At 41.5% G+C, this 24,265-nt stretch overlaps 1 protein-coding gene across 10 annotated transcripts in view; it reads right to left on the bottom strand.

Annotated features, from left to right (window-relative positions):
• The window catches only part of PTPRA (protein tyrosine phosphatase receptor type A), a 167,462-nt gene that overhangs the window by 19,112 nt on the left and 124,085 nt on the right, over window positions 1-24,265 (bottom strand). For 6 of the 10 annotated variants that reach the window (XM_070587975.1, XM_070587974.1, XM_070587973.1 and 3 more), the window contains 6 exons: window positions 23,488-23,572; window positions 22,226-22,299; window positions 21,876-22,012; window positions 8,576-8,666; window positions 7,590-7,666; window positions 1,249-1,285 (listed from right to left, as the gene is read on the bottom strand). In XM_070587975.1, the coding sequence (XP_070444076.1) occupies window positions 1,249-1,285; window positions 7,590-7,666; window positions 8,576-8,666; window positions 21,876-22,012; window positions 22,226-22,299; window positions 23,488-23,572 (501 nt within the window). Of the gene's footprint in view, window positions 1-1,248; window positions 1,286-7,589; window positions 7,667-8,575; window positions 8,667-12,811; window positions 12,906-21,875; window positions 22,013-22,225; window positions 22,300-23,487; window positions 23,573-24,265 lie in introns of all 10 variants that reach the window. The other 4 variants (XM_070587979.1, XM_070587978.1, XM_070587980.1 and 1 more) reach the window with 1 other exon arrangement.

Here is a 24,265-nt window from a genome sequence, read left to right on the forward strand (position 1 = left end):
TTTACCTCTCTATTTTATCTCTGTCCCAGTACTGTCCAAAAGAACCTTCTGCGATGATGGAAATGTTTCATATCTGTACTACTATGGTAGCCTCTAGACACGTGTGGCTCTCGAGCCTTAAAATATACAATTAAACTAGTATAATTGAGGAACTGAATTTTAAATTTTATTTTAATTAATTTAAAAATTAATTTTAAATAGCCACGAATGGCTAGTGGCTACCATATTGAACAGCATAGCTACTCACCAAAATTTCTGTTAATTTTGCTATAAATTGTCCTCTACCAACTAAAGGCTCCAAAAAGGCAGGACCATATCCTGTTTTATTCCCTACATATCCCCATCACCTAGGCTAGTGCCTGGCACACAACAGATGGTCAATAAATATTTGTTGAGTGACTAAATAAATGGGCTTTGATGGACCCCAATAACATCAATTCCTTTTTTTGTTTGAGGAAGATTAGCCCTGAGCTAACATCCACCGCCAATCCTCCTCTTTTTGCTGAGGAAGATTGGCCCTGAGCTAACATCTGTGCCCATTTTCCTCTATATTATACGTGGGATGCTGCCACAGCATGGCTTGATAAGCGGTGTGTAGGTCCGCATCAGGATCCGAAATGGCAAACCCCAGGCCACCGAAGCGGAGAGTGCGAACTTAACGTCTATGCTACCGGGCTAGCCCCAACGTCAATTACTTTTTAATGCTGCAAACATCAAGATAATTTTGCTGGTCAGAACTTTGGTCTAGGGAAATGCGTGCAGAGCAATGTGCAGGACCACGGCACTAGGCCCCTGCTTTGAGGGTTCCTAGGCCACTTATCTATAAATAACAGTGGAGCTCAGGCCCATGGGTAGGGGGAGGAGATGAGCCAGCCTGTACCCTGTGAGGTGGCCAATCCTCTCTGGAGACTGAATCCAAACTTGAGCAGCCTGGCTTGAACCTAATATTCCCAAAGGGCCCCAAAGACAGAGGGCCTCATAAGACTGTGTTTTGTGTGTATGTCCTTCTCCAGTCTTTTTAATGCACATATACAAAAGGACTTCTTTTAAAGGATCCCTAGCTACTAAGTCATCAAGATGAAGGCGCTTAGTTATAAAACTGCAAGCTGGATTACATTTCTTTCAAGGGGTAATAAGTGCAGAAAAACTACGACCTTCTGATTAATCTGTTTAGCATTTGGAAGAAAAACCCAAATCCACCATGAGCTCATAGTTAAGCCCAAGAGTAAAAAATTATCATTACTTTACCTTGTGCAGCAATGAATTTGTTCTTTTCCTGGTAGCCCTGGGTTGGCGGGGGTGTTGAAGAGGGCAGGGGGGAGTTGGGGAGAAAAAGAAAGTGAAAACCAAAAATGGATTGGAATGAAATTCTCCAGACTCCCAACCAATTAACAAAGCCTCTCTTGTAAAAGATCCAGGAAATTAACAAGGATTCTATTCTAGAAATTTCCAAGGGATTAGCTTTGGGTAGCAGGAATCAATGATTACAAAGATTACACAGTCTAGGTAGTCTTCTCAAAGTGAATTATTAATGAACACCAGTGTAAGAACATCCAAACACCAACTCCTAGGCTAGACTCTGTGATACTTTCTCAGCAGCTGACATCTGGGTCTTAGAGTTAATGGTTGAGAACTCTCCAAAGCAGAAGCATATGTGGTGGTTCTAGGGGTAAAGCTGGGCCCACACTAGGAATGGAAAGGGGTTGTTTTCTTGATGATGATTTACCCAGGTGCTAAAACTTTCTGGGAATAGCCTGTGGGTATGGTGGAACAGCTCCCAGTGTTTGACAGCAGAATTCTCCATTACAGGTAGTGGGAGATAAGAAGCAAAGGAGCCTGGGGGTGCCATTTAAGAGATAAGGAGCCTCTGAAAAACTGACAACTGGCAGTAACTTTGTTTTTTAGTCTTTATTGTTTCAGTTATACATCTTCCCAACTTCACTGTTTAAATGTAGTGTTTACTTGAGAATTTCCAGCTAAGTGAAAAACCATTTGGTGCAAGGATTGTAAATTACCCCCTGCCACTCTCAGCAGTAACACAGGCAATGAGGGAGGCAGCTTCATGGATGGGACACCATGTCACACCAAGGTGATGATGTGAAATACAAGTTTCCAAGGTAGTGGCAGAATAAAGAGGGACCTGAGTCTGAGAAGCCACTTCCTATTCCAGTTCAAACAAGGGCAGGACAGGATTGCTTCCCAACACAGAAGGAGAAAGCTTTAGGCCTCGAGATGGACACGTTTAGAGTCACCATAGGAAGCTTGTTAAAATTTTTGATGAGAAGAGGAATTTAAGTTTCCACAAATATTTTTATTCATTAGAAGATGGAAATTGAGAAAGCCTTTCTTCAGGACATTGCATTCTGCTTATAGTACTAAACTTGTAAGTACAACTGAGAAGCTCTTAGAGTATGTTAAGCCTCGTCATATCTCTGGCTCCACAAGAAGTCACTGCTAAATTCTCACCAGAGCACGTGGGCCATGAATAATTTGAAAGCACAGTTGGAGGGCCCAGTTCCAAAGTGCTGCCTATGCCATCATTACCAGGAACGTGCCATATGTCCCCCAGGAAAGCATGCCTGCATAGTGATATGGTGACACTGCTTAACCAGTAAGGTGTAACTAGAATGAAGCAAAATTACCAATCTTCCCTGTGTTATGTTGATGAAATGTGGCTCCCTGATTCCAAAGACATCTTTGGATTCTGAAAGTCAAATCCCAGTTGGCTCTAGCTGGTAGCTACACTCCTACCAGTTAAAAAAACCCACACTCTTAGACCCTATATATTCTTAGACATCTAAAGGTAAGTGAAGAAACTGGTCCCTCCTAACGCTCCAGGTTGGAGGCCCACTTGCCAACAGTGCCACTGCCTGTTTCGTCTCTTCCTGTGACCAATGTCAGGTTCACTTTCAGACCTTTGTGTTCCCCAAACCACAGGTCCCATTCCCCCTTGCCTGTTACTAACCTCTGTGGTGCCTGGTAACACTTCCCTTCAAGATTCATGTGTGATCTTAGTTCTCCGTGCAAAAAGGGTTTGGTAAGGCTTGGTAAGTGGTTGCCAGGGGGTAGGATAGGGGATTAACTGTATATAGATGTATATGGAGAAGAAGGTTCTTACTGGGGTGAGCAAAATGTTCTAAAGACTAAGAGGTAACAGCTATTAAAGGGTACAGGGTTTCTTTTTTGAGGTGATGAAAATGTTCTAAAATTGACTGGTGATGGCTGCACATATCTGTGAATATACCAAAAACCAGTGAATTGTAAACTTTAAATGGGTGAAAATCACAGTAAGTGAATTACATCTCAATAAAGCTGTGAAAAAATGTTCTAAAACAATTGTGGTAATGGCAGCATAACTTGGTAAGCTTACTTTAGTTTAGTATAGTCTGCCCCTATACTCGAAGTCCAAAGCACTTCCACTCTCTTTCCCAGGGGCTCTAATCTTTACTTAACCCTGTGGCCACCTAACGCTTCCTCCATGCTTTAGTCTTTGCCCTCTGAGATGCTCTTCTCTCCTCTTGCTCAGTGTGCCTGGCCCCAGGGCTCAGTGGGTCCCAGGGTTCACCCTTCTCTCTCTAAAGACTTCCAAGGGCATGGCTTTGGAGTATCTCCTCTGAGATAGAGATCAATATGACCAACTGTATGCTGGATACATTCATGTGGACCACCCCATACTCTACATACACCCTGTATTCTCTTGCATATACACTCACCAAGTCCTGCTAAATTCTACCTCCAAAGTAGCTTTTACTTTGCTGCTTCCTCTCCAACCCTTTTACAGGCCCTCATCATCTGTGACCTGCTATTCTAACAGGCCCCAACCAGCCCCTCCTAAATCCACGTTGTACATGGTAACCTGGGTGATCAATATCCAGATGTGGCCATGTCACTCCTTGTCTTTGACATCTTTCAATGTTACCCAATTTCCTAGAGAATTAATCAAAACCCTTAGCTGTACTGAAAATTTGCAGATACTCTAAGTGGCTCACTCAGCACCCAGTCCCACCCTCTTCTAGCTTGACTCTTACTACAGAGACTGAGAAACTAAAAGATAAATTCCCTAGACTCCCTTACAGTTCAGTTCTGCATAAAACCTAGCTTCTTCCTACCAGACTCCCACACAAGACTTCGGGTAGAAGTGAGCAATGTGAGATGGTGACTGTGCTAGGAAGATCTGGTCTTTGGGCAAACATGGCAGCAGAAGCATCCAGTTCTTCTGTAGCACCTGTGCAGAGGTTTCACTATGAGAGTTACATGGGGTAGTTGGGTACATCTATGGCTGCTCTGTTCCTCACTGAGCAGCACCTTAGCTTAGTTCACTGCCTCTCCCACAGATTTTGTAAGCTACCCAACAGCTTATGATAAACCTCTTCCTGCTTAAAAGAGTAGACAAAAAGTGTACTCTGTTGTCTGCAACTAAGAACCCCAATGGACACACTTGCCATTCAATGCCTTCTGAGATCAAGTCCCTACCAATCCCCAAGCCTCATGCCCCAAGACTTCCCATCTTGTACCTTATAATCTAAGACTGCTGTTTCCAGTCTCTGACTTTGCTCATGCTTCTCCTTTTGCTTTGAAGTTTCTACCCATCTTTCTTCTCTTGAACACTGACTTACCCTTCAATATTTAGCTCTACTGGATCACCAGATTGGCTGAATGTTTCTTTCGCTAAGCCCCAGAGAACCTGGCAATACTCCCTTCACACCTTGTGCATTACAGGAAACAATCGACCTGTATGCCATACCAGGGACCATATCTTATCTCTGTAACCTTTGAGCCTACCCACAGTTCTCAGTACATAGCAGGTGCTCAAAAAATGTTGACTGAATTTAATAAATTGTGACACCTAAATCTTTTTAATGCCTGACTCTTAATCATGGTTAACCATAAGCCTTTTCCTGCTTTTCTACTTTTACTAAGTTCGGTGTCTCAAATTTAACCCTCTTCATCTAAACTTTCATCTCACCTATTAATGACTCTTCAATAACCATCAAGTCATTATAGGATTCCCTACTGTGAGCTCCAACTAAGCATGGCCAAAGGAGAAGGCTTGTTTGCTCCTAGTGCCTTGCTCATCATCACCATAAACAGACCCATCTTACATGCTTACCAGCCTTAATATCCAACTAATTTTTATCTGTCTTCACCTTTAATGTGAGAAGAAGCCAGACTGGTTATGGTGACAGACACTGCTGGTTACTAACTCAAAAGCCATTCCTCCCATTTCTTCTCTACAATCAGAACCATTTTGTTTGGACATTCACCTTCCATTGGCTTGGAAGGTGACCATTCCCCAGCTGCATAGGGTAAATCATGACGATTCTCAATGCCCTAGCAAGTGAGTGGAGAAAGCATGAAAGCAGGTGATCCAATCCTGGCCAGCTAGCCCTGAAGAGCAGTGTAATGGAGAGGTTTCTGGGAAAGGCCACGCTCCCTAGTAAAGAGAAAAGGACATGCAGAAATGTTCCTCCTGTATGTTCTTTGTTGTGTTTACAAGGAATAGCTGGAACTCCTGCAGCCATCTTGTGATCAAAAGACACGGTCATTCCTAACATCACTTCCCTTCTCTACTGAACATGAAGCCCTCAGCTGACTACTTGAAGCTGCAACTGATATCCCCAGTCCCTCTGTCTGAATACTACATCTTCTCTGTGTATCACTAATCCTAGGGCACAGTTGGAGAAAATCACATAATTGAGGCCCCAGCCTTTAGTACAGCTAGACATGCCTTTTTCTTTCCCTCTTCAATATTCTTTCTTACGAATCTCAGAAGCTATTCTAAACTTTCATCACTCTCGTGTCACAGTCCCATCCCCTTCTTTCAGCAGATAATCATGACTTTACTTCTTAGAGAAAACAGATGAGTTCCCTCAGCTTGATTTACCCATACCTACGAATCATCTCTATCTATTCTATATTCTCCTTTACCATCAATCTCAGAGGAAGAAATGCCCTTTCTCACATTCAGTGCTAATCTCACCATCGGTATTCTTTAAAAAAAAATTGTGGCAAAATATACATAACATAAAATTAACTTTTCTTTCTCTCCCCAAAGCCCCAGTGCATGGTTGGATATCCCAGTTGTAACTTCTTCTAGTTCTATGTGAGCCATTGTCACAGTATGGCTGACAGACAAGTGGTGTGGTTCTGTGACCAGGAAGTGAACCCGGGCAGCTGAAGTGGTGAGAGTGCTGAACTTTAATCACTAGACGGTTAGAGCCGGCTCAAAAATTCACCTATTTTTTTTCTGGGAAAGTGTTACCCTGAGCTAACATCTGTTGCCAATCTTCCTCTTTTTTTCCGTCCCCAAAGCTCCAGTACATAGTTGTATATTCAAGTCATAAGTCCTTCTAGTTCTTCTATGACAGATGAGTGGTGTGGTTCTGCGCCTGGGAATTAAACCCGGCCTGCTCAAGCAGAGTGTGCTGAACTTTAACCACTAGGCCATCAGGACTGGCCCAGAAAACTGACCATTTTTAAGTGTACAGTTCTTTGACATTAAGTTTATTCACACTGTTGGGCAACCATCACCACTGTCCATCTCGAAAACTTTTTCATCTTCCTCAACTGAAACTCTGTCCCCATTAAAAAATAATTCCCTGTAAACTATCATAATCTTAATAAAAACAAACAAACAAAAATAATTCCCCATTCTCCCTTCCCCTTTGCCCCTGGCAACCACCATTCTACTTTCTCTCTCTCTCTGAATTTGACTACTCTAGGTAACTCATATAAGTGGAATTATACAATATTTGTTCTTTTGTGACTGGCTTATTTCACTTAGCATAATGTCTTCAAGGTTCATCTATGTTGTAGCATATATAAGTTCCCTTCCTTTTCAAAGGCTGAAAAATATTCCACTGTATGTATATAATGTATGTATACATTTTACTTATCCGTGCATCTGTTGATGGACATTTGAGCTGGTCCATCTTTTGGCTACTGTGATTAATGTTGCTATGAACATGGGTGTACAAATTCCATCAGTATTCTCTTCATGCATCCTGCTTCAGTAGTCAGGCTTGCTCTTACTAGCTTGCTTGCTCTCTCTTTCTCTTCTTTTCAAACTCTCATTACTGGCTCCTTCCCCAAGCCTATAAAACAAACTCAAGTCTCTCATACCATCTGTATAAACATTCTCCAAATCACCCCTAAAAACCTCCTCCCAGTCTGAGCTCTTCCCTCAGACCTTGCTTCATAGCAGACAGGACTAACCAGACTTCCTGGTGTCAGACATTCTTGTCCTGTTCTCCTTTACTTTTACTATAGATGGCAAGCCCTGCTTTTGTTCTTAGTTATCTGAATAAGCTCAATACAGGATTCACTGATTCTTACAGAAAAGTACACATGTAGAATCAGATTTCTGCATGGGAAACCTTTGGGAATGATGACAAGGTAAACATAAGAATACATTTTAAACTATCTGTTTGATCTTTAAAAAAATGTTTTCAGTCCCTTAAAAAAATTAGACTCCTCAGGGAAAACTTGAAATGACACATATTCCTCCTAACGTGTAGCTGGGAAGGAGCCAGTGGATGGTAGCCAATACTCATTCAAGGTAATAATGAGAAAAGCTCAAGCTTCCTTACATTGATGAATGAAGCATTGATGTAATCAGAATCTGGAACTCCTTCAACTGGTGTCAGATGGACTCTAGAGTGGTCATCTAGAAAAAAAATTAATATTTCAATTAAATTCAATTTTATTTCTCACTAGTCCTGATGCAACCAGGCCTTTTGAGACATCTGTGACTATGTATACAGAGACACACATGTATATAGATGTTACTGCAGCACTATTTGTATGAAATACACATATGAAACTGTGTATGTGTGAAACACAGTATGAAATGGTAAGCAGGTGATAAAAAGAAAACTGAACACTTCTGTTTTTTGACAGATGAACTGCTAATATATATGTTGAAAGAAAAAAAGAGAAATGTCTACAGACAGCATACCAATTACATTTTAAAAACATACAATATATATACACATTCATACACAAATAAGATAAAAGTAGTTGTAAATGCCTAGTATAGTGGCAGTACAGTGATCTCTAATATTATGCACTCAAAAATACACCAGAAATCTTTTAAAGGATAAAATTGTTTTAAAAAGTTCAACCATTTTGCTCTCACATTCTACTGGTTTACCCATATCCCATTCTAGAGACCACTGGCCTAGAAAAATGTCTATTAGGTTATAGATCAACTGATTAGCAATGGCTAACTCTGGGAAGGGGTTATGAAGAGAACTCTGTATCAAATTGCTTTGCAATGAGCACTACAAAAAACCACAACCAACATGCACTTCCTATCTGGTCCTAGAGAAACTGCTCTCCTTGACCTCCTAGAAACTTTAGGCCTGCCACCAAAAACCTGGCCAAGCACCCCAACTGACTTTATGAACACCTGGGGTCGTCCTGGGAGCCATCAAGCTTCTTTCAGTCCAAAGGCCTGACCCTACTCTTATTACCAACCCTCCCATGATCAACTGCAAGATTCTTTCCCTCCTCAGAAAATCTGGCTAGAGATGCTGTTTCAGGTTACCTCCCAAGAAACCCTACAAACACTTACACGGCAAGATGTTTACATATCGATTTTTTTCCTTGTTTTCTTCCTTGGAGGCAGCTTCACAAGTGGCCTGGATAGGACAAGCAGGGAGAGCCTGAAAGGTTAAGAGAAATTAGAGGAGTTACTAGCAGAGATAAATATCACATATGCAAATTGTTGTACCATATCCTGACCTGACAGCAAGTTCTACCTTTTCTTGGGGGGAAAAAGATGAGCCCAGGTGAATACTTGCACTCTAACACAGAGAGTGAACCTCTCCTCTAAATAGCCTGCATGCTCCTTACAGTTTAACACCAAGAATCCCCAGGGGGCAGCATGCTCTTCATATAATTACTATGTGGTTAAAGGCCTTTTAAAATGCTGGGTCAAAATGGACCACCCCTGTAAATGAAGTGGGGACATAACTGAAGGGATGAGCCATTTATCACCATGCTAATCACCATGCAAAGATGAGACGCATCTCAGAGCGAACCACACGGGAGGGATCTGGATGGTCAGTTGAGTTGGGCCCTCTCTAGGGGCCTGACAAGGGGGTATGGCAGCCCAGCCTCTAGCGTTGTGGCAAGGAAGCAAGGACAGGCAGGTGGGTGAGAGGGCATTCACATGGATGCAGCAGTTAGGAAGCAGAGGATTTGGGTGAGGTGACACTGAACCTGCAGCAGTTTTGGAGCAAATGTAAATTAGCTAGCACTGGGAGGCATATGGATAAACATAAATGGTTTGACATGAGATAGTCTGGATTGTGTGAACTTCAGCAAATCTGTTAAACTTTCTAGGCCCAGGTTTCCTCATCTTGTCACATAAGAAGTAAATAAGATAATCTCATGTCTAGCACAGAATAAACATTCAGTAAATTACTTTTACAGGAATGGGAAGCTAAACTTTATTATCTGAAATATTTTCTTCTTATATGTTCCATATATTCAAAACTAAGAAAGTAGAAAGGGAAACAGTTTAAAATTCCAACTTATACAACCTTTCTGATAAGTGATTTGAAAATATGTTTTATGAGTCTTAAAGATATTCATGCCCTTTGACCTAGCAACTCCACTTCTAAGAATCTAGTCTAAAGAAATAAAAATCTTATGTTCAAATTATTTACTTGATCATTATTTTGAATGACCAAAAACTGAAAACAACCTCAGTATTCAGCAGTAGGGGAACAGTTAAGTAAATTACGGTTCACATATTACTTTCATTCATTCTTTCAACAAATATATATTGTGTACTTATTAGGTATTGGGCTAGGTACAGAGAAACAGTGGTGAATCAATCATATGCACAGTTCTTGCTCTCATGGACAATACAAAATTGTGGGTGAAAGATGGACACTAAACAAATAAAAAAATAAATATAAAATTACACACCATGATAAACGCAATGAAAGAACAGAATGCTTATTAGAGAAAGTGTCAGAAAGCTCAAGAAATACTCATATACCCAAATTTAGATTAAAGGTAGGTCTCTGCGGGGAAGGATGGAGTGTGGAAAACAGTATTCCAGGCACAGAGAACAGCATCTGTGATGACCCAGAGGCAGAAGGCTTGGCTCTCAAGAGGAGCTGACAGGTCAACGGGGGTGTTATGTAGAAAGTGTGGTTGGTGGGGATGGCAAGAGGAAGTGGGAGGGGATGGCAAGAGGAAGTGGGAGATGAGCTTGGGAAGGTAAGATCACACATTTCCATGTAGGTTCTTGAATAGGGAGTTTGAATTTTAAGTGCATGAGGAGACCATTCTCTCTGGCTGCTGTGTGGAAAATGGACTGGGAAGAAGGCAAGAACAGAAGCGTGGAAAGATGATGGTACAAGGAAATACATGCATTTGAGATGTATTCTGGAGTGAGAATTACAGATAGAATGAAGGGAAGGTAGATTGGGGAGAGAAAGATACAGGAATGAGGGACGACTTTCAGGTTTTTAGCTTTGCTAATCAAAAAAACATGATTAAATAAAGGAAATGCCAGCCTAAAGGAATCAATTTTGCCAGATGGAAGTAAGAGCTTTAAGAAGAGGGCAAACATATTTCCTGGGAACCAGCAAGATGGTGGTAGGAGAAATTAAAGTGAAAGACCTTAGGAAAATGAAAGTCAGGGTCTCAGAGTTCATCTGTCTTCACTACTCAGAGATTTTCCCTTCAGAGTTAAAACCCTGGAGGTTCTGCATATTATTTTACTAAGAGAGGTAATTTCTTCAGATCCTGTACTACCAATACAAAAAGGGGAAAAAAAAAGTTTCCTGGGCTGGACTCTTACACAGGGAACAGAGACCTTACTTAAGACTGGAATGTCCCAATTCACCCAATTTGCCTTCTCTTCATCCAGATAGGCTAGATTTCCCCAGATTTCCACCCTGGTATGGGACAGGATGAGATACAAGTTTTGAAAGCCCTCATGACAAATCCAGAGGCATCACTTTTCCTGTACATCCCTTGAGTAAAATGATGTAGAACAGAGGTAGGGACCGCAAGACTCTTGAAAATAGTCCTCAGGGTCAGTAATGACAATGACCACACGTCACAGTCCTATCAACCTTCCTTGCTCCCCCAGTCACGATGAAATCAAACCAGGTCTGATCCTAAAAGGTCTGATCAGGCAGGCTGAGGATCCTAAAAGCAAAGTCAGGAAGAAACAGGAGCCATTGTTTGACAAGGGAAAAGAAAGCCCTAGAGAATATTGTGCTAGATGCAAAGAGTCAGATTGAAGAGCCTATGTCAGGGATGAAAACAGGGGGAATTCTCCTTTTAGTTTCTACTCTGAAAAACCTAGCGTTGAACCAGAAGGCTATAAGATGTTAAATTTACAAGAAACACTAGGTGGCATCAAAGACCATTTCATTCCTTGCTTAAGCCTTTACTGGAAGCAAGGCTATGTACTAAGCCATTTTTTTAAAACATCAGTTTTTTAAAAAATTGTTTTTCAATTTTTATATTTATTTTTTAAAAAAGTATATCCATCACTCAATTTAAGTTAGAAGTTTTCTTTGGGCCCTTCCTCATCATATCCTCTTCCTTCTCCTCTCACAAGTAAGCCTGGGATTTTGCTTTAACTTATTTGTATCTCATACATTTTGTATCCTTAAACAATGTATTTTTAGGGTTCAGTCTATTTTTTGATAAAAATGGAACCATAATCAAGTAGTGACTTGCTTTTTTGGCCTAACATTATGTTCTGAAGATTCATCCAGGTTTTTCCACACAGCCAAAGTTCATTCACGTTAACTACTCTGTAGTGCTCCATTTTGAGACCATACCAACATTTATTTATCCATTCTACTACTGATGAATATTTGGGTTGTTTACAGTTAACAATCCTGCTTTGAAAACTAACTGTATGAATTTCCTTGTTCATATGTGCAAGAGTTTCAAGTATGAGTATCTTTAACCTTACCAGATAAGGCCAAATTGTTTTTCAAAGTAGTTGTACCAATTATACTTCCACCAGCAATGTAAAGTGTTCCAGTTGTTCTGTATTCTCATCAACATTTGCTACTGTCAGACTTTAAATGTATCAGAGGTAGGTTTAATTTACATTTCTCTGATTATTAATGAGGTTCACCATCTTTCTATAGTTTACCAATCAACAGGGTTTTCCTCTTCTGTGACATACCTAGTCAAGTGTCTTCCTCATTTTTCTACTGGGTTGGCTCATTTATTTTCTTATTAATTTGTAGGAGTACTTTATATCTTCTGGATACTAACCCTTTATCCCTTTTAAGTGTTAAACATATCTTTTACCAAAATTTTGGCCTGCTTTTTCATTTTCTTTATGGTATCTATTTATGAACAGAAGTTTTGCATTTTAAGGTAGTCAAGTTGATCAATCTTTCCCTTTATCAACATTTTAAGTTTGAAAAAATCCTTTCCAAATTGAGATCATAAATATAGTTTCCTATATTATTGTCTCTATGTTTCATCATTTTGTCCTTCAAATTTCAGTGTGTATGCAAACTGGGACTGATTTTTGTGATGACTGATTTGGTATGAGACAGGAATTCAATTTCGTTTATTCCCATAGGGTTACCCAATTGTCCCAGCACTACTTATTGTAAAGACCATCATTTCCCCCACCAAAACTGCAACAGCATTTCTGTCATAAATAGGTTTCCATTTACACAGGAATCTGCTTTTGAGCTCTCTATTTTATTTCATTGGTCAATCCGTCTATCCCAGTGCCAATACAAAATTGTCTTAATTACTAAATTTTCTAGTAACTCTTTACATCTGGTAAGGCAGGTCTCCTCACCTTGTTCTTCTTCTTCAGGAATGTCTTGACTATTCTTGAATCTTTTCTCCTCCATATAAATTTTAGAATCAGCTTGTCAAGTTCCACAAAAAACCTGTTGGGATTTTTATTGGAATTGCATTGAATCTACATATCAGTTTGGGGAGAACTGACATCTTTACAATACTGAGCCTTCTAATCCATTGATCTTATCTCTTCACTAATTTAGGCTTTTTTCTTTAATGTCTTCAACATTTTTATAATTTCCTCCAAAGACTTTGTTAAATTTATTCCTAGGTACTTGACATTTTGGGTGCTACTATAAATGCATCTTTTAAAAATTATTAGATTTTTTTATTGTGTCTTACATATAGAAATGCATTAACTTTTTAAGCTGTTTTTGTATCTATTGACCTCTCTAAAATAACTTATTAATTCTAATAATTTATCTGATGAGTCTTTGGATGTCTCTGAAGACAATATTCTCCTCTGTGAAAACCACATATTTTGTCTCTTTCTTGTCAATCCTCAATATCTTCCATTTCTTTTCGTGTCTCACTGTGCCGCCCAAGGTCTCTAGTACAGCCCTGAATCTCATTCACTTCTGAGTTTGAACCCCCTTTCAAATATTCTCGCCTAATAGTCACCAGTGCCTGAACACTCTGCCATGATGGGGAATCTACTACTTTCCAAGGCAGTTCATCTCATCTTAGAATAGTTCTGTTTAGAAGGACCCAACAGCCAGATACACAATTTCTTTTGTCTTTCCCTTGTACTGACTAATGTAAAACCCAGATGTCAGCTGGAGCCTTCTCTGGCCCCTGGAAACCCTGAACCGCCAATTCCCTGCACTTTTGAATTCCAAAGCCCTTCACAAAGTTCCTGCTAATTTCCATAGGCCTCTGGCTCTGACTCATTTATTTAGAGACAATTCATCAATGTAGACACTATTTTGCTTCTGCCTCCCCTCAGATGTCACACAGTCCTGTCACCAGATTGCATATTCACACTTCTTCACCTGGAAATCCAAGAATTAAGCTGTCTCTACTAAAGATGTAGGGTGGGGTGTCCGCGTGTGTGGTTTCACAATGCAGAGATTTTGACCATCTCACTGGCTTCACCTCTTTCCTTCCCTTCTTTCCTATCCCCTTCTTCTCAGGACCTAACTACATTGTATCTTTTTTTTTTTAAACCTTGAACATGTTTTAGAGACTTCAATAAGTGGCTTTTCAAAGTGTTTCTTTTAAACAAATGTAACGTTTGCTTCTAAGACAAATGTTAGTAAATATAAAAGTTCCAGTTTATAACTCTAGGACGAAAGCCATTGCCTGGAACTTTCAACCATGGTGAGGATTCACAGAAATGCTACACACTTTCCTTTTAGCCTGTTAAATATCTGAAAACAGCTGTTATATCCTATGCCTACTGTTCCTTCAGCTGTTCACCCCCATGGTCCAGTTTTTCTCCAGAACAACTTCCCATTCAATGATATTTCCTTTCACAGAGACCTGACCACAAGACTCTTGGCATAGGTCAAGCTGGGGACATCAACGCTTTATTCTACAAGCTATATATTCATTAAAGCATAACAAATATTATGCTAAAACTAAGCTCCATTAGCTTTAGTTACCACCATATTAAAAAAAAAAAAAAACTCTTGCTTTTTAAAATGTTATAAAAAGAATATGCTTGTTGTAAAGAAAGCCAAATAATTCAGCAGAAAGTGGAAGTTCCCTATCACGTCTCTCCTATCTTCCACTCCTCTTGTAGGAGTAGGTAACCACTACTCACAGTTTACAGTATTCTTCCAGACCTTAAAAAATGTGTTAACACACTCACACACAGACATACGTAGTTTTTTTTTTAAGAAAGGGGATTATGCTGTGTATGGTCCTCTGTGATGTTTTCTCCCATAATACAACTTAGAGATCTTTCTATGTCAACACATTTATTTTAATGATAGTATAGAATTTCATAATGAATGCAAGAAATCATTTAGCCATTCTGCTGAGGATATCTGCTTTTCATTTTATTTTTTGCTATTACAAATAATGCTGCAATGAGTATCCTTGGACAAATATATAATTGGTTTTCTGTTAGAGTGCCGGAAGTTAGGTCAGATAGCATAAGCATTTAACGTTTGGTTGATACTGCCAAATCATCCTTCCAATGCTATACCAACTTAAACTCCCCTACCTATGTATCAGAGTATCTGTATCCCCATACCTTTGCCCATATTTCATATCAATCTTTTTAAATTTTCAAATTTAACAGGCACCAAATAATGGTTACTTTTAATCTGGACTTCCCTGATTATTAGATATAGTTGAGCTTCTTTTCATATGTTTATAGACCATTTGCTTTTCTTCTGTGAACTGTCAATTTTTCTACTGCAATGTTTACTTTTTTTATCACAGGTTTGTAGAAGTTCTTTTTATATTATAGAAAATTCTCTACCTGTGGCAAATAGTTTCTCCTGGTTGGCCTCTTTTCTATGGCATTATTTTTCATAGAGATATTTAACATTTCCATCTATTTTCTTTCAATCTATTCCATTCTGGCTCCTGAATCTTGTGTTTTGCTGAGAAAGGCCTTCTTCCTCACCCCATGATTATAAGAATATTATTCTATGAGAGTAGACACAAATTGATGCACTTGCCCTATGTATTACTCTTCTTCTTCCCTGCCAGGGCTGACTGACGCAAGCACAGTCACACCTGACCCACATGGTGCCAACCAGATTCTCTTTCCCAGGATTCTGAAACGCAGAAAGCAGCAGAAGCTTCCCTAAAGGGCCCCAGAGTCACCAGGATAGGGTCTGTCCTGCCCAAGGGTTGGAGTCTGCCTCATCTTTTGATTTTGATTTTGCCAGCTTCCCCAGTGTCTTCTCAATTGATGGTTTTGTTGTTTTGCTTAAGTGACTTCCCCTGTTACTAAATAAAGGAACTTAACTGACTTAGCAGCTAGTATCAGAGGGAGTTGTAGCTGAGAGACTGATGGGGGAAATGTGGGTGATGTGAACCTGATTTATGGTTCAGATGAAGTGAAAGGAACTGTCAACCAATTTTCAGGATGGGAAAGAGCAAGCCACTCATAGTTCACTACTGTACAACAGTTACTTCAGTTATTGCTTCCAATTACCTGGGACACATTCTAGGTGGTGGTAAAGGGGTGACAAAGTCCCAATCAAAAGGAGATGAGAAATGTTGAAACCAAGGAGTAGGATTACTTCTGACAATTTCAAATAGTAAAACAAGAAAAACCCCAGTTCCAACAGCAAATGCTCATCTCCAAAGACAGCACAAGACTCAGTGCCTTCTATGACTGTGCTATGTATTTCGCTGAACCAAATGTTAAGATTTCAGAATTCTGCTGGTTGCTAAATGTTAATGCCAATGGAATTCACATCTTTCCTGGGTTGCTCATGTAAAAAGACAGGGCCTTAAGTGAGACAACTGAAATGATGCTGAAAGGAAATGGATGAGTTGGAGACAGCTAACTTCTAAAAATCTCTATTGTGCTTTCTACTACATCTTGTTTTCATAATGAAAGCTGTCCCACAACCCAGCTCTTCATGCTCATGGGTAATCAGGATGCAAGCATAACACAATGTGGAGGGTAAAATACATAAACAAGGTATTAAAGCAAAGCACTGATACTTAGAAGAAACTGCAGGGATCCACTGAGTTGGATCATCAAACTTCATAGGAATATATATTTTGACGACATTAGACCAAGGAGAGGAGAGCATAATTTTTGGATAAGACCAAATTTCTAGTTATGGTATGGTTAACTGAACTTCTGTAATTAGTGTAACATCCCAGGAAACTGGCCATGGTTCTAACAGTGGGCTAGATTGGCCACTGGAAGTCTGGACTGAATGCTAGGTATAGCTAGGTGACAATGAAAAGCCAGAAAGCCTTGGCACAAAGGAGAGATCAATGTTACACAGGATCCAACAGTCTCAACATTCCCACTGACACCTTCACCATGTCCCTGATGAGATCCACAACACGCACCTTGCTAGAGGGTGTACACTGGTGAGGAAAGCACTGGAATCTTTCAGAAGTGCTTTCCTGGTTGTCTTTACCAGAATGAGATGCTGGTGTAAGGAACTGGCTTCAAAATGGGATTCTTATCTTAGTAGGATTGAAAGAGCCTCAGAGGCCACAGTCACCAGAGGTCAGATATCTCTGGTTATTGATAATTCACTGTGAAGCTCCCAATAATGGAAACGGGGAGGCAGCCAGCCCAGGTCAGTTGAGGGGGCCTGACTAGATTGCCATGCTAGAGAAAGGGCCCCTTCTCATCCAACTCCCAGGCCTGGGTCAGTTTACAGACCCAGAACCCTTCAATGATGGGCATATGTAAGGAAGCACCCTGCCACAGCACATCAACACTTACATACCATGAACCTTCCTCCTCATCTTCTCTTAAGAATCTGTAGCCATTTACTATGGTCACTCCACTGAGTAAAGGGAAATACACTTCTTTTTTTTTTTGCTGAGCAAGATTCACCCTGAGCTAACATCTGTGCCATTCTCTCTCTATTTTGTATGTGAGTCACTGCCACAGCATGGCTGTTGATGAATGGTATTGGTCAAAGTCCGGGAACCAAACCCAGGCAGCCAAAGCAGAGAGCAGTGAACTTAAGCACTAGGCCACGGGGCTGGCCCTGGAAATATACCTTTTGGAGTCTACTGGGTTCAGGCCTTGAACTAACCAATTCCTGGGAACCCAGAATGCCACTATTTTATGCCAGTTAGAATGGAGCCTTTGCAGGCCAGGTAATGGAAGGAATTTTGGCCTGAACTGGCCTCACCTTAGGAATTATTTGTTTTCCCAATTTATGGTTGGAATAAATATCTATAACAAGGGCCGGCCTGGTGGCACAGCAGTGAAGTTTGCATGTTCCGCTTCAGCAGTCTGGGGTTTGCTGGTTCAGATCCCGGGTGCAGACATGGCACTGCTTGGCAAGCCATGCTGTGGCAGGCATCCCACATATAAAGTAGAGGAAGATGGCCACAGATGTTAGCTCAGGGCCAGTCTTCCTCAGCAAAAAGAGGAGCATAGGCAGCAGATGTTAGCTCAGGGCTAATCTTCCTTAAAAAAAAAAAAAATCTATAGCAAGTGGCAGGATACCCACATCGGTCCCCAACCCTTTAGATAAGGACCATTTACAGTAGCAAGAGCAAATGCAAGCTGCTGGAGCAGTAATCTCTCTTTACCAAAAGGCTAAGTCCCTAGGTGAGTCACAGAGATTCTAAGTGCTACAGAAGACTTAAAATAATGCAGGATAATGATAATTCTTTTACATGTCTGAGTTTCGTGATGGCATGAAGCAAGTGCTCAACAACCACTAAAATTAGCTATCGTGATGCTTCCTATCACCTCCCCATGCAAGCTACCAAAGACTAGCACAGAATATTGACAACTGTTAAGAATGTCAGTAGACTATAGTATATGAATCATGTGGAGTTGCAGATCTGAGCTTTTCCAGATGTACTCTCCTTCCTACAGATTAACATAAGCCCTAGCACCTGGCATATAGCTACTAACGAGGCAAGTGGTGTTTTTTTTTCCCTTTACAGTGCACAAAGACTACACAAAGTAGTTTCCCTTTCTCATGGCAGGAGCAGCCTCAGTGATAAATCATCTTCACCTCTCTCTGCTGTGATCTGGTTCATCCGGATTTTGTCTCACTGCTTCACCAGACATCACCTTGCCAACTATGCTGATGACATCAAGCTGACAGTATTTGAAGAGCAGGATGTTATGTATCTCAGATGTACATGCTAAACATAAAAATAAAAATACATGGAGCTGGCCCGGTGGCGCAGCAATTAAGTGCGCACATTCCGCTTCGGTGGCCCGGGGTTTGCTGGTTGAGATCCCGGGCGTGGACATGGCCCTGCTTGGCAAGCCATGCTGTGGTAGGTGTCCCACATAGAAAGTAGAGGAAGATGGGCATGGATGTTAGTTCAGGGCCAGTCTTCCTCAGCAAAAAGAGGAGGATTGGCAGCAGTTAGCTCAGGGCTAATTTCCTCAAAAAAAAAAAAAAAAAAAAAAAATACAGTGGCATGCCACTTCAGTCAAGTTTTCTGAAAGTCAAAGGCCTGTGGCAGGCCAGGATATCTCCTCCAACATAAAGCACAAGTTGCCACTCCTTACCCCACCACTTCCCACTTTGCTAAGCAGGAGAAGTGACGCTTGCTGGGCCATTTTGGACTTTGGAGACAGCATATACCACATGCTGGTGTCCGGCTCTGACTCATTTATTGAGTGATCTGAAAAAAGAAGCCTCTCCAGCTGATCCAGGCCACAGAGAAACTGGCTCTGGTAGATCCATGGGGCCCTAATTGTCTGTGGTTAAGGCTGAGCAGGAGAATCATAATGAAAACCTTAGATCTGGGGACAAGACCATGATCCTGTCAGCAAGATCACGTTCCTAGCTTAGCACTGGGCTCTGGTAGAGACTGTAAGCCTGATGATGGGACACCAGAGATACAAAAGACTTCAATTGCCTATCCTAAACTAAGTATTATGTGATTCAATAAGCCATAAATTTGAATACATCCAGCAGAAATCCAATCACCAGCTTTAAGGGATATGTACAAAACTCTTGCCACACACATACTCCCTCAATGGACAGCTCTGATTTCCCAACAATACCAACAGTTGACTGAAGAAGAAAAAAGTCCAGTCTAGCGTACAAATTGCTGTGAGACATGCTGGCTCATTCTGGAAGTAGATTGCTGTAGGATAATCTACTTAAGGGATGGCTCTGAATGAGTATAAATGAGAAATCCTTCTAGTGAACAGAACTTCAAGCAAGGTATCACACTATCTACCTCACTGGAGGTCATGATCTAAGCCAACCCCTGGATAATGGATAACTAGAACAAGAAAGACAGGAAATATTTATGCTCCATGTGTATGCTTACCAGATAACACTCATGGCTAAGAACTCAGGAGATGTTGGTCAGCCCTTTCCCTCACTATCCCAGTGCTGGCCCAATAAGCCCAAGAACATAGTAGCCATGGTAGCATGGCAACTGGCTCTCACCATTGAATTTGTTTACTATGTCTCTAGGAACACCATCTTCATCCAGGGATTTACTGGAGTGCCCTATCACAGGATCTCAGGGAATATTACCTCCAAAGAACTCATTTACAGAAAAAGAAGTATGGCCATGAGGTCACATAACCTATTATCCAGAAGCAGCTGGCACTACAGATTACAAAACAGTAGAGCACCTATTGAAGACTTAGCTATGGTGCTGAGGATGGGGTCCTATCTTGTGGGATGAGGTAAATGTTCTCAATCAATAACGAGCAATAAATGGTGCTGTTTTTCCAACAGCCAGAAAAAAGAGTCCAAGTTATTCCACTAACTCTTGCCTGTCTCCCATCTATTTTCCACATTGTAGCTAGTGATTTTCACAAAGTGCAAATCTGACGTCACACTCTCTACTCCTACAAGCCCTTCAGTGGTGAAGCACATACCACTGGTGACCCACTCATCCACCCAATAACCATTTCTCCTTTCCTCCTTGCTACTGGAGCTCCCTTCTGTGGGGTTGCCTGCCTATCCTCTACACGACACAAGAATAATCTAGATTGGTCTCAGCCACTAGCAGTAAGCCTATTTCTCCCTTGCTTATGACTGGTTTAAGAAGGAGCATGTGATAAGGGAAGTCTCCAGAAGTTTTTGGGAAAGTTTTCCTCACTGATAAAAGGAGACACACAGAAAGAAGCAGTCATCCTTTTCTCACTGAACCTTGTTACACCTCCATGTGGCACCTAGAATGGGGAAGCCATTTTCGCATCATGAGGGGAGCCAGCCTAAGAGACAAAGCTGATCCATAGCTGAGTGGAAAAGTGTGAAGGAGACTGAGAGTTTAACAATGCCCAAGTTGATGAATTAGCCAACTCTGGAACTGTTCCCCTATGTCCTCAAATCCACTCCCCGCTCCCTAATCATTATCACCTTAGGGCAACCCACCAGCACCTCGGGTCTTAACAAGTGTTGCAGCCCCTAACTGTATTCCTCATCTATTCTGGTCTCCTCATGGACTATTCTCTATACAGCAGCCAGAGGCATTTTTTCAAAATATAAATCTGGTTGGTCCATGACTTTCCACTTCTCTAATGACAATCTACAAGATCTACTGACTGGCTCAGTCTTCTTGCACAGTTTTTTCCTCTTACTACTCCCTTGAATCTCTGCCCTTCAGCCACACATAGCCCTTACTTATTTTTCACATGTGCCCTTCCCTCACCCACCCTATTGATAGTTTGCTCCTGCTATTTTCAGCGCCTGGAACATTCCCCACCCCTTCCCAATGCCTTTGCCTATAATTAGGTCTCAATTACAACATCATTTCTTCAAGAAGTTCTGACCTGGGATCAGAACTGGTGGGCTGGGATTACCAATCTATATTCACAAACATGTTGTTTCCTGGAGGGAGTTATAAAAAATACAAATCTAAATGCCAAAGATGAGGCCTGTGCTCTGCAGTCTTTAACGGTCCTCATTTTCCATACTGATCTACTCCTATTGTCGACTTAAGGCACTCTGGGACCCCCACTCTAGACTCTAAAAGGCCATCTCTTAACACAGGCTCCTACAACAACGCACCAGTCGTTCCATGTCCTATATTGCTGTTCGAACTTAAACAGTTATTTTTGTTCTGATATATAGTTATTTTTGAACTTACATAGTTATGGGGGTTTCCCTACTGGACAGCGAGTTACCTAAGTGTAGGGACTGAATCTGTTTTTGCTCCCCAGCAAATTCTTGGCACCTAGCACATATTAGATATTGATAAGTATTTATTAAACAAACAAAATAACAGATGTGATGACGAATGGATGGATGGATGGATGGGTAGATGAGGGAGGTGAAGCAAATCTTTTTTCATTTCCTGTCCATGATCACATAGGAAAGGAGTCAGATGAGCTTGGTAAAAATTTCTCACCTCTTAACCCATTAGCAACCTGTTTTCTACCCCATGACTCAAAAGGCCTGACCTTGGGTCTGCCTTCCTCCCTGCTGACACACCAGCCTCAGCAGAGAACTCACGTTGAATTCCTCTCTGAAGAGCTTATTGTCATCGGCCATTCTCCGGTTAATCTCCTCTTCCAGCTTGTCCACGGGGAGGGGCGGATACTTCCTGTTGGTGCTTGGGGACCTGGCCAGAAGTGGCACGCTCTGGGGTTCTGCAGTGCACAAGGGGGAAGGTTGGTCAGGTGCCCTGAGGACCCAGCCCTTCTCTGGAGACTAAATTGGGGATTTTAATCTCATGGACCAGGCCTCCAAGAACTAGGGCTGCTCTCTTCTTTTTTTCTTCCTTCCTTTTAGGATGAGGAAACCCCTAATTTCTTGATTTTCTTCTCCCTGAAAGTTCCCCATGTCATTAGGGGGTGCCTTACCCACATCTTCAGTGCGGCCATTGGATAAACGGAAAGAATTGGAATGACTCCCAGCTTGCTTGTATTTCTTAAACCTAATGAGAAAATGTTCACAGTGAAAAACTAAGCACAGGGTGAGTAGAGATCAATCATTGGCTTTGTTGTTTCCACTTATCAATTCAGCCTTTCTAAATCTCCTTTACCGAATAAACAGACTCTTTTAGAGACAGGTCCTGCACATGCTGAGGCAGCTCCATTCCATGGTGACTTAGTGCCTCAGGATGCTCCTGCTCACCCTCAGCACACTAGAATCCAACCAAGGTAACACCAACAGTATATTCTGGCTTGTATAGCTCCTCTGTGTAGCTCTAGTTCTAGGACTCACTGGAGATCACAGCCATAGCAGGTGGAGAAGGGATGAGTGGTAGAATATGGTGGGGGGAGATAAGAATATCCATATCAAATACAAACCCTGGTATTTCCCCAATGCAACCAGGGAGAAGCCAGAGCTTCAGACTAAGTGGGCACAGGTCTGGCCACAGATCTCCTGCAGAATGGTAGAGACCCATGACAAATTGTAGAGGGGTACAAGGTTCACCTCTCTTTATCCCTGAAGAAGAACAGAGGGAGTGCAGACCAGCTTAAGCCAAAGACAAAGGCAGAATTAAATCCAACTAGTCAGGGCAGTAACTTCAACAGGAAGAGAATAAATGCACCTTCCTCCTCTTCCCCTTGGGTCCCCTTTCCTTGCTTTTGTTCCCTGTTGAGTAGTAACATCTAGAGGACCCTAAAAGAAAGTCAGGAAAGGGAACCCTGTAACTCACATGGCTCAGTCTAGCACACCAGGGTCAGGGGTCCTAGAGGCGTTTGGAGACAAAGCCCCAATTAGAAATAAAGAAGGCCTTTATTGAGCACATAAGCTCCACTGGGGCACTTTTGGGGTTGCTTCAATAGGGCTAGATCTGAAGATCTTAAAACATCTATCAGTAATAATACAGACTGTGGCTTCTTCCCTCAAACTCCAAACCACGATCCTGGGTGTTAGGTTGTCCTGGACTTAGACAGATGGAAGCAAAGGGGAGGGACTGGGTCTTCAGCAAGACTATGCAGAGCTTTTAAACCATTCTAAGCAGAATTTTAACCTTAGTATCACTATCAGGAGTTGTTCCCCTCTATCCTATTAATTTTCCTTATTCTACTGTGTTCTGGTCTGTCTGGGCTTATTGAGACCCTGGCATATTGAAATAGAGTCCGAGAGAATGCAGAAGCATTAGCATGCTCACCTTAACATGTACAGAACTATGATAATAAACACGATCACTAGTAGAGAGGACAGGGCCACCATCACTGCAATAATTGGCGTCTCATCTGAAATTAAGAGAACAAAACATGTCATTACCATTGTGTGCGCAATGGAGGGCTCAAGTTGGCTGCTCAGGGAAACATCCAGATGAGAAAAAAGGGCTCATTCAATGCTTCAATAGATGGCAGAGTATGGATAAAGCAAGAGAGAGAACATCTCCCACTGCCACCCCAGGGCTACTGGATAGATAGGATAGGGTGAGGACCAAGGGTGACATGCCCACTCTCTCTCTGATTTATCATACATTTGTTTATCCTCTGTCTCCCTGCATTAGAAGAAAAGCTCTTTCAAGGCAGAGACTTGGTTTCATTCATTGGTACAGAGCCTAAAACAGTGCTTAGCATATAAAAAATACTCAAATATTTGAGAGCATGAACATATCCAATCCTGATGGCAAGCTGAGTGTGCAGGGCCAACAATGTACTCTCTCTTGGCCTCAATGAGCTCCATCTAGAGGAAGACGGAAGAGGAACGGAAAAGGACAATTTTCCTATCATAAGCCCAAATGGTTTCCTGACCCAGAGAATACTGTTCCTGATTAAAGCAAGGAGACACTATTAGATCCTTAGGCACTAGGTATCCAAAAATGCTGGGTACTCTTTTCTACCTCTTTCCACAGCTACCTTTTACCAGGACCCCAATTATAGCAACATTGGCTTGGAAATATAGCAACTCTTCCCTCCATGCCACAGGGCCTG

The sequence above is a fragment of the Equus przewalskii genome, chromosome 21 (assembly GCF_037783145.1).
Source record: "Equus przewalskii isolate Varuska chromosome 21, EquPr2, whole genome shotgun sequence".
NCBI lineage: Eukaryota > Metazoa > Chordata > Mammalia > Perissodactyla > Equidae > Equus > Equus przewalskii.